Raw genomic sequence first — 11,508 nt, forward strand, 5'->3', positions numbered from 1 at the left:
CATTAGTAACTAATTTTAGTGACTAATTTTAACGTACAAATAGCATTTCTCATGTATTTATATTAGTGTGTACTTGGAATGGGAATCTTTGAAAGCATGCATTACACATAACACATGTTACATGTATATAGAAAAGGTTCCTACTTTGTTGGAGAGATGACGCGGATATATATATCAATTGACAAATGGTGGGTTACCTTTTCATATTCAATTAAATTCAATAATTTCTTTATGGACAAAACTCAACTCAGTGGTAGAGTACTAGAGTCGAGATGCTTCAGCCACCACACCCCCACCATAATTTTAATATTATTTTCTCTTTAAACAGAAAACTCTTTTTTTCTTTTCTCTCTTAATTATTAAATCATTATTCTAAACTGGGAATGTAAGGTAGCTATACATATATACGTACATGTATGACTGCTTCACAGGGATCACATTTTTAAACTGAAAAAATATGAGTGTAATTACTTTTAAATTAAAGTAGTATGAAAATTATAAATTTAATAGTTATTAAATTTTCTTTTTTTTTATTTATATATTTTTTTGGTTGTCTACGGTATCTCCCAATACAACAGGCTAAAGACTAATTTGTCACATATCTGAGCTCTATTTAAGGGGTTTGTCGCTAGCTAGTGGGTTGCTGTATACACAAGACACGATTCAAATTTTCGATACTTATTTAAGTGAACGAGTGAGTTAGTTATTCAACCAGTCCAAGTTGCTTGATTTATGTATTTAGTATTTACTATTCAGCTAAGTCTTGAAGTTCTTTTGTTTTTTTTTTTTCAACTTGTTTGGTGCTAGTAGGGGGCCTGAAGGCCCAAAACGAAAGATAACGCCTAAATGAAAAGGGCTTTTCGTTTTGTATATGATGGGGCAACAGGACCAAAAGGATTTTTATTTCAATAAAAATGGACTTCATCCTCTCAAGGCCCAAGCCCATTATAATTGTACAGATTTTTCTTCTTTTAAACTCATCCATCGTTCTCACGACCAAAAAAAAAAAAACACTCATCCATCGTTCCCGAACCAAAAAAAAAAAAAGAAAGAAAAAAACTCATCCATGGTTAGCTTAATAGATTTTGCTAATCGAAATTAAAAGTATGCCTTGTTTGTTGGTGAATAAAGTGGTGGTAGCTGATTCGAGTTTTGATCGCGAGCGAGCGTTCGGCCATGCCCAATAACACAGTTTCAATCACCAGTAAGCTCACCCCTGCTTCCTCTAACTTTTACTTTTTATTCCTTTTTTTCTTGATTGGTAGGTTTCAGAGCTCTCGATTGTACTTTTTAACTGAATCCGTGTTAATTCAGCATACTAATTTGGAACGCAGAAGGCCACTTTTTCATGAATCATGAATGCAATGTGAGTTGCGTTTTGGGGAAAGTGTGAAACAATTGATTGTGAATTGAAGTGGATCTGAATGCTAAATTGCTAACCACGAATAATGACGGATACTTCAGTTTTCATGGGTACCGCAATTTTGGAGCCTCGGAATGATATGGAGTTTGAATCTCATGAGGCTGCATATGCATTTTACAAAGAATATGCTAAGTCTGCTGGGTTTGGTACTGCCAAGTTGAGCAGTCGTAGGTCTAGGGCATCCAAGGAATTCATTGATGCTAAATTTTCGTGTATAAGGTATGGTAATAAGCAGCAATCCGATGATGCCATTAATCCGCGGCCTTCTCCGAAAATTGGTTGTAAAGCAAGCATGCATGTGAAGAGAAGACAGGATGGTAAGTGGTATGTCTATAGATTTGAGAAGGATCATAATCATGAGCTTTTGCCTGCCCAAGCTCATTTTTTTCGGAGTCATAGGAGTTCTGATCCACTGAGTAATGATGTTCGGATGCGACGGAGGAAGAACTCAACTACAGTTTCTAAATTGTTTAGCGCGTATCAAAATGTTGATTGTTTAGAGAATTTCATGAAAAATCAACATGATCGTGGACGGAGTCTGATTTTAGAACCAGGGCATGCACAGTTGCTTCTTGAACTCTTCATGCAAATGCAGGAAGAGAATCCAAAGTTCTTCTATGCAGTTGATTTGAATGAAGAGCATCGACTGAGAAATGTGTTCTGGGTTGATGCTAAAGGCTTAGAAGATTATGCTTACTTTTCTGATGTTGTTTCCTTTGACACAACGTATTTTACAAGCAAGTATAAAATACCATTGGTACTTTTCATTGGAGTAAACCATCATATTCAGCCAACATTGCTTGGCTGTGCATTGATTGCCGATGAGACTGTATATACTTTTGCTTGGTTGCTGCAAACATGGTTTATAGCAATGGAGGAACGAGCACCACAAGTTATTCTTACCGACCAAAATGATGCTATTAAAGCAGCTGTTGCTGCTGTTCTTCCAGGAACACGGCACTATTATTGTTTGTGGCAGATTTTGGAAAAGATACCAAAGCAGCTTGATTGTTTAGGCACGTGGCATGATAGCTTTATGGAGAAGTTCAACAAATGTATATATAAATCATGGACAGAAGATCAATTTGAAACGAGATGGTGGAAGTTAGTCGACAGGTTTAACCTTAGAGACGTTACGTGGGTCCAATCCCTGTATGATGATCGTGCATATTGGGTGCCTACTTTCATGAGAGATATTTCTTTTGGTGGCTTTTCTACTAGTTCTCGCTCAGAGAGTTTAAATGCTTTTTTTGACAATTATGTCCAAGTTGATACTTCATTGAGAGAATTTGTAGAACAGTACAGAGTTATTCTTGGAGACAGGCATGAAGAGGAAGCAAAGGCAAATTTTGATGCATGGCATGAAACACCTGAATTGAGGTCTCCTTCCCCTTTTGAAAAACAAATGTTATTAGTTTACACACATGAAATTTACAAAAGGTTTCAGGTTGAGGTTTTGGGTGCAGCTGCTTGCCATCTCAAGAGAGAGAACACTGGAGTGACTGAAACTTATTCTGTGAAAGACTTTGAAAACAATGAAAACTATATGGTAGAATGGAACACGTCTAACTCAGATATATGTTGTTCATGTCGCTCATTTGAATATAAAGGCTATCTTTGTAGACATGCTATTGTTGTTCTACAAATGTCTGGGGTTTTCAGCATCCCATCAAAGTATATATTGCAGAGATGGACCAATGCTGCTTTGAGCAGGCATCCTATTGGTGAAAAGCTGGAAGAGGTTCAATTCAAGGTCCGGCGATTCAATGATTTATGTCGACGGGCCATAATATTGGGTGAAGAAGGTTCTTTATCACAGGAAAGCTACTATCTCGCTTTAGGTGCAATAAGCGAAGCTTTAAAGCAATGTGCAAATTTGAGCAACCCTGTTGAGAATGATACAAGAGCTGATGCCTCAGCTACCCATGTTGTTTGTAATGATGAAGAGTATCAATCTATTATTTCATCTAATAATATAACCCCTGTTCCAAAAATTAATACAAGTAATAAGGTTGCGAGGACTCTTGTAGCTTGTAGGAATCTTGGAAGCACAGAAAATGGTGAACAAAATAAAGAGAAGGTCAGCAAATTTGCTGATTGATGATTGACCTTGTTGTATTTTTTTTTTTTTAAAGTAATTGGTTTTGAGTTTTCTTTCTCTGTGTTGTAGGTTTCCCAGCTTGAAGCAGCATGTGTGAAAGATGGTTTTCAACAAGTGGTATGCTATGTTCTAACTTTTGCTTTTGCCATCAGAGTCTAGATTTGACTATTGTGAATAAATACTGCTAATTCATCAAATTTCCTATAAAAGAACTTGTTTTCTATGATTGAATCACTAGGTATACTTTTCTATGTAATTAAATGCACTGTCCAGGATTAGATATCCTCAATAACTTAAAAAAAAAAAAATGAAAGTCACACAAAATAAAAATAGGTGAATGAGAATTCAACTAATGTGATAGGGTAGCAAATCCCATAAGGCAAGAGAATGCCACCTTGAAGTGTCCATGAGCTGAGCAACAGAACAAAATACTCCTGGTTATTCAAAAGCAAATTAAGGGGCATGTGTAACTCCTTAAAGATGCATCATGCATGCAGGTGTATTCCAGCCAAAGTGTTCTGTATTTAAGCTAGATTTACACAAGAGCTCCCTAGGGGACATAGTAGTGGCAGGCCTAAATTTGTTGCACTGGCTTTTAGAGGTCTTGACTACACATTGCATCATTTGTTGGTGAAAATTTGTTTAGTAGTAAAATATGGTTGGATTGAGGCATTGAGCCATTGAGTACTTGTTTAATGCTTGTATGTTATTTTTCATTGGCGAATCATAATACCTAACTTTCTTCCTCACTCCTCACCATAAGATAAGTCACTGGCAGACCTGAAATACCCATTTTGACTTTGTTTTGAGAAGGGAAAATTAGAAGAGGAGGCTGATTCTTTTCTCAGGTTTAGTTTAGTTAGTTTTTTCTTTCTTTTTTTTTTTGTTCCATTAGATATTGGATTATTCCTGGGTTATAAAATCTGCATATTTTGCATATTATATAAATGGACCCGGTTGATGTATGCAATCATGTATCTGACTATCTGCCCTTGCCTTTTATATGTGCCAATTCTTGTGCTCCGGAAAACGTTTTAAATTGGTACTCTTGATGATTTTGTTATATGAATTTTCATGATATATTAGTGAAAGCATGAGTGTGTTAAGGTTTCAAATTTTTAACGTCTGCATATTCTTGCGACAGGATCCAACTGATTTGACTCCTCCACATACTGCCATCCCCATGCAGTTTCACAGTATGATTCCAGCCCTGTTCCACAATCACAACGTTTCACCGGCACAGTTTCATGCTCATTTGCATGAAACTCATCATACCAAAGACAATGTATAATAATAATTAAACTGTACATATGTAATGTGTAGAGGCTAGGCGGCAATTGAATTGGATAGTTGTGCTAACTTGGTGCCCTTACGACGAGACACCGATTCTTTTGCTAGTGTTGTTTTTTCATGTTTAATTGGGTTTGTGTAATATATTGTAGGTGCTTGTATTTTGACTTTTGTGAATTTGATCGTGTTACAAAGGTCACCATTATCAATCTAAGTTTGTGATCTCGTATATTTCGCATCATCTTTTTACAAAAAGCCCACTTATTATTACCCAATTCATTAGAAGCTGCTCATCTGGTCCTTACTTTCCCCTACCTTCCATAGGCATGTTCGGGGAGTAGCCTGATTAATATGTATCAACTTGTGTGGGCCTCTTAACGATTCGAGGTTGACGTGGGATTAAAGATGGGGAAGATAGTATCTACTTTGATTTGGTATTTTAGTTTACATTCTTTGATTCTTTTATATTTAATTAAATCTTTTTTTAAAATAGGGGGTTTCAATAGTCTTATATTTAGGAATTTTTTATTTTTTTGTTCTATATTGAGGATCGTCGAAATGAGCAAGAATATTATTAATCGAGATATCGGAAGAAGATGTTAATTATTTGTTAAGGTCTTCAATCGATTGGAATGGAAATAGTATGATAAAAGTTTAAAGTTTAAACCACTCATTTTGCATATGCAGTTATCCACTAAATATTACTGTACTTTTTTTTTATTCTGTAGATTTTTTAGGTATAATAGTGTACTATATTTGGGCTTTGCATGTTCGATATTTGGGCTGGGTGGCCTTTGTCTTCGGTTTAGCTTGTTGCCGCAGAAAACATTGGTTCTTAATTTGAAACGGAAAAAGAAAAATTGCAACTTAGAAACTCTGTAGCAAAATGAAATTTGTGCTGATCGCCTATTGCGTAAAAGCTTAGATTTAGATATAGGATTTTACTTTTGGGACACCCTCTTAAATAGGTAGTGAGTATCTTAGCTGATAATAAATAAGGATATCTTGCCCCATTTAGTTTGTAGTTAGTTTTCTTTCCGAGCGTTATTAATCCTTAAGCATAAATTTGACCTTATTATTTTGATTCCCTTTCAGCAGCTCCCTTCCCTCCTTTTTCCTGCAATTTCATGTGATGTCTTGGCCCCCACTTTGCACATTATCCATTGTCCTCTAAAGTGGATCAATCATATCCTATATGATATCTTTTTTAGCTAAAGGATAAATGTTCCTTTAGTGCATTTAAGGGGCTGCAATGCTGCATTGAATAAATACAATGTATAAACTACGAGGTCATTTTAAAGCATAATATATATATACGAACGAAACGTGGGTCTTGACCACTTGTTTCAGCTATTGGAAACTTCCTCACCTCTTTCAATAAACAAATGCTCAAACTACTACTTAGTCCTCTACCCTGTTGGATGAATTCAGAAAACATTCAACAATTATTACTTAGGAGGACTTTAGGAGTTTATCTCCTAAGTTTAAGCAAGTGTCGGTCTAGAAATAACTTCGAATTTCATTTAAGGATCTAAATTTCCTCCACATATATCTCTTCCTTGTCGGGATACCCACCAAGTTCCAAGCACATTGTTTATTATTAATCTAACTTCAACATTGCGTGACTCAAGGTTGTTTATTACTTAAAATAAAAAATCAACTGTCACCACTATTTATACAGAAATACAGAATATATTGTGTTCATTTTTTTTGTAAATTATATATTAGATACTATAGGAAATAAATCATAACTAATTAACTATCAAACGCGTAATCGTCCTTGTCGAAAGCCATGTTTCTCGCGCCTAATATGCTTAACCCTAAACATTAATTTATCAACCAATTCGTGTTAGTCGAGTGATTAGTTTATTTGTCCGCTTAAATGGAATTCAAATCCACGACGAATTAGTTTTTAACCTGTCAAGCTAAAAAATACTGTGAGAAAAAAAAAAATAGAAGTTGTCACCTTGTTTCCTTTTAATTTGTTTAGGGTAAAGTACTAAATTAGTCCTCTACATTTGGGGCGTAATCCTGTTTTGGTCCTTAAGGTTTAAAGTATCCTATTTGAATATAAAAAAGTTTCATTTAGTTTCAATTTAGTTCCACTGTGAGGTCAAAGATAAATAATTAACAAAATGTTCTGCATGACAGCAAATAATTTGGAAAATAATTACAAGCTCCAGAGGCACAAAATCAACCGTGGATGCATCAATACATGTATTTAACATTTGTTTTAGTTTTATAGAAAATATTTCATTTTAATTATAAGAAAAATGATAAATAAATGTATTGATGCATCCACAGTTGATTTTATGCCTTTGGAGCTTGTACTTATTCTCTAGATTATCGACCTTGTTCTTATACTGTTGTCATCTAGAACATTTCGTTAATTATTTATCTTTGTCCTCCGATGGAACTAAATTAAAGCTAAATGAAACTTTTTTAGATTTAAATCTTAAAGACCAAAACAGAATTACGCTCATACGTAGAGGACCAATTTAATACTTTATCTATTTGTTTATTATAAATACAAAAGAGATAATGGATTCTTGCCAGCATATCTATATATATACACTTTGTTTGACCGTATATATAAATTAAACTCTTGTATGTAACATATATATAAATTAAATATGTGGCATATATTTAATTTGACCAAGACATATATAGGGTCTGAGGCCCTATAATTCCATGACCAACCATCTGGGTGATGAAGATCATTTTGCACATGTACACACATGCTTCTTAGCAATCATCTCACTCTTAATATATTTAATTACCTTAATTAAGATATGGCACGATTATTGGCTATTGATTTAGTCAATCAACATTCATAAATATTCTGAAGGGGTCTTGTAAAATATTTAGAATGCACGCATATGCCGACCTAATTGTCAGGTCTTGTTCGAAATCTTAGTATATATAAACAAAACAATATAATAAAACTTGTTTATCTATCCCAAAAGGAAGCTTAGAATCTTGCGGATAAGTTTTTTCTGGAATATTACTGGCTTTCACTGGCTGATTCGGATTCTTATTTCATTTGAATGTAAAACAAAAAAAATACAATAATTGAAAAATCTACACATGCGCCCCAATAATTTAGACGTCTAGTCATGTACTTATTGAATTCATATTTGGCCTTATGCTTGCTTCAAATTATTGAAGAAAAATAAAATATTAATTAATACTATTTAATTTTCTCTCAACAAATATAATATCCCGTATGTATAAAAGAACAATTAGAAATTAAAAAATATAAATATAATAATTAAAAATCATTAAATAATTTAACATATTTAATTAAATTACTTAACATAATATATATTTACATCTTAGCTATTTGATTCATATTTGGCTTCGCTTCTTCAAATTATTGGAGAATTTGAAAAAAAAAATAAACAGTTAGCACTTAACACTATTCAATTTTCCCTCTCCAAATACGGTATACTGTATAAACAAACAAATAGATTTTTTTTTTATAAAAAAAATGACTGTTTTTCTGAAGATATAATAATTAAAAATTATTATATAATTTAATAAATTAGGCTAAATTATTTAATACAACACATATTCATATTTTAACTATTTTTTTCGTTACATTTTGACGGGAGTAATCATAAAAAAAATATTGTGATAAGTATAGATGGATGTCCATTTAATGCATTGTGACTTTTTTCACAATGTTGGGAGGCTAAGCTTTTTCAATAGAAAAGTTCAGTTCTTTAAGGAATACTAAACTTTATGAAGTCTTGAAAAAGAATTCTTTGTACGTGTATAAATAGTAGTAAGATTTGAGACATATTACACACAACTAATAATAATAAAACATTCTTCACTCTCTCTATTATACTATTCTCTTTCTCTTATATTCTTTACTATAATATTAGTAAATACATCAATTATATTGTGATAATAATTGTGGTAGATATTATTATTAGGGTTATATAATTATACCTTTTATTTTATATTTGTTATCTCTTCTTTATTTATTTATTTTACAACACGTTATCAGAAAGAATAAAGCCAAAGCCATGATTTTTCTTCGTCGTCATCTTGACGAAGGATTGAAAAATGAATATCTCACATTAAAAGATCCTGCAGATCTTTGGAAAGAGCTTGAAGAAAGGTATAATCATAAAAAAACAGTAATACTTCCTCAAGCTCGATATGAATGGACGCACTTATGTCTGCAGGATTTTAAATCCATAAATGAATATAATTTTGCAATGTTTCGAATCACCTCACGAATGAAATTATGTGGAAAAAAGATAACTGATCATGATATGTTGGAGAAAACTTTCTCAACCTTCCATGCCTCGAATGTGCTCCTACAGCAGCAGTATCGAGAAAAATGGTTTAAAAAATATTCTGAGTTAATTTCTTATCTTCTTGTTGCTGAACGCAACAATGAGGTGCTCTTAAAGAATCACGAAGCGCGCCCAGCTGGCGCCGCCCCATTTCCTGAAGTAAATGTGGCAAATCATTACCCCAGAAGAGGTAGATGGCAAGGTTTTAGTAACAAGAAAAATTATGGAAGGAAAAAGAATTATGTTCAAAAGAGAGGATCTCACCGGAAGTGGGATAAAGAAAGAAATTTTGGGCAAAATAAATCAACAGAGGATAAGTGTTTTCGTTGTGGTGGAAAGGACCATTGGTCACGTACATGTCGTACCCCAAGGCACCTAGTTGATCTTTATCAAGCATCTTTGAAAAAAGACGATAAAGGAAAGGAAACGAATTTTGTTTCAAATGATGCTGAAAATTCCACTACTCATTATGATGTGTCAGATTTCTTTGAGGATCCTGAAAGAAATATTAGTCATTTGATTAATGATGGAATAGTTTAATATATGAGATTGTTAAGTATCCATGTAAATAAATAATGTAAAAAACTTATTGTTAAGTTTTATTTTATATGTATTTAAGTTTCAAATATGATGTATATAAATAATGAAATATTAATGTTTATAAATTTTGAAATCATTAAATGTGTCAAGTTTTAAAATAAAAATTTAGTATATGACATTATTTTTATGTACAGTGTTTCTTAAAAAAATAATTTCAATTAAGAATTCAATTTGACTGTGCATGTATTACTACTCATTTTATTATTATTATTTGTCTTTGAAAAAAATGGCAAGGATATATAATGAAGATGTATGCCTTGCGGATAGTGCAAGTTTGCACACCATTCTCAAAAGTGATATATATTTTACCCATCTTGTGCCAAAAGAGGAATATGTTAATACTATTATTGGCTCAGGCAATGTGATAGAAGGCTCCGGAAGAGCTATAATTTTGTTTCCTGGAGGAACAAAATTTATAATAAATAATACACTATTATCTACCAAGTTCCTGAGGAACTTGTTGAGTTTCAAAGATATTCGCCGAAATGGATATCATGTTGAGACAATGAATGAGAGAAATCATGAGTATTTATGTATCACAACTCATGATTCAAATAAAAAAGTTATATTAGAAAAATTACCCTCACTTTCATTTGAATTGTATTATACCAAAATTAGTGCAATTGAATCACATGTCATTGTAAATCAGAAGTTTACTAACCCAAATGAATTCATAACTTGGCATGATAGATTGGGTTATCTGGGAACAACTATGATGAGGAGAATTATTAAAAACTCCCATCGACATTTACTAAAGAACCAGAAGACTCTTAAAACTAGTGAATTTTGTTGTGCTGCATGTTCTCAATGGAAGTTAATTTTAAGGCCATCACTAGTAAAGATTGGATTTGAGTCCCCTAAATTCTTAGAAAGAATTCAAGGTGATATATGTGGACCTATTCATCCACCATATGGATCTTTTAGATATTTTATGGTCCTGATAGACGTCTCTTCGAGATGGTCACATGTGTGCTTATTATCTTCTCGCAACCTGGCGTTTGCGAGATTATTGGCTCAAATTATTTGATTAAAAGCACAATTTCCAGAAAATCCAATCAAAGCAATTCGTCTTGATAATGCTGGTGAATTTACTTCCCAAGCTTTTGATGCTTATTGTATGGCTAATGGAATAAGTGTTGAACATCCAGTAGCTTATGTTCACACACAAAATGGATTAGCAGAATCACTTATTAAGCGCCTCCAATTAATTGCTAGACCCTTACTTATGAGAACAAATCTTCCAACCTCGGTTTGGGGCATGCTATTTTACATGCCGCAGCACTTATTCGATTGAGGCCAACGAGTTACCATCAGTTCTCTCCTATGCAATTAGCTTTTGGCTAGCAGCCAAATGTTTTCCATTTAAGAATATTTGGGTGTGCGATATATGTTCCCATTGCACCATCTAATCGCACCAAAATGGGACCCCAAATAAAATTGGGGATATATGTTGGATATGATTCTCCCTCTATAGTGAGGTATCTTGAGATACAAACTGGAGATGTATTTAAAGTCCGATTTGCGGATTGTCATTTTAATGAATCAAAATTTCCAACATTAGGGGGAGAGAATAAGCTTCCTAAAAAGGAACTTAATTGGAATGCATCATCCTTGATGCATTTAGATCCTTGATCAGGGCAATGTGAACTAGAAGTTCAAAAGATTATACATTTGCAAAGAATAGCAAATGAATTGGCTGATACATTTTCCGATACAAAGAGGATAACCAAATCTTATATACCAGCGAAAAATGCCCCAATTTGATTTGATGTCTCAGTTGGACA

General features: G+C 33.3%; 1 protein-coding gene across 2 annotated transcripts; it reads left to right on the forward strand.

Moving 5' to 3' along the window:
• Nucleotides 1-1,077: 1,077 nt before the first annotated feature.
• Nucleotides 1,078-5,043, forward strand: LOC107613018 (protein FAR1-RELATED SEQUENCE 4). 2 transcript variants are annotated; one of them, XM_016314837.3, is made up of 4 exons: nt 1,078-1,204; nt 1,315-3,503; nt 3,594-3,641; nt 4,669-5,043. In XM_016314837.3, the coding sequence occupies exons 2-4, from the start codon at nt 1,449-1,451 to the stop codon at nt 4,813-4,815; spliced, it is 2,250 nt and encodes a 749-aa protein (XP_016170323.1). In that variant the 5' UTR covers nt 1,078-1,204; nt 1,315-1,448; the 3' UTR covers nt 4,816-5,043. The 2 variants fall into 2 exon arrangements, with proteins under 2 accessions (XP_016170323.1, XP_016170322.1); XM_016314836.3 differs by having other exon boundaries at nt 1,081-1,204; nt 1,335-3,503.
• The last annotated feature ends 6,465 nt before the right edge of the window (nt 5,044-11,508 follow it).

This window comes from Arachis ipaensis, chromosome B8 (genome assembly GCF_059453495.1).
Source record: "Arachis ipaensis isolate K30076 ecotype BB chromosome B8, ASM5945349v1, whole genome shotgun sequence".
Lineage (NCBI taxonomy): Eukaryota > Viridiplantae > Streptophyta > Magnoliopsida > Fabales > Fabaceae > Arachis > Arachis ipaensis.

Coding starts and splice junctions, on each gene's coding strand:
- LOC107613018 (XM_016314837.3), top strand. CDS start 1,449: ATGACGGATACTTCAGTTTTCATGGGTACCGCAATTTTGGAGCCTCGG. Junction 3,504..3,593: donor GTGAACAAAATAAAGAGAAG/GTCAGCAAATTT, acceptor TCTGTGTTGTAG/GTTTCCCAGCTTGAAGCAGC. Junction 3,642..4,668: donor AAGATGGTTTTCAACAAGTG/GTATGCTATGTT, acceptor TTCTTGCGACAG/GATCCAACTGATTTGACTCC.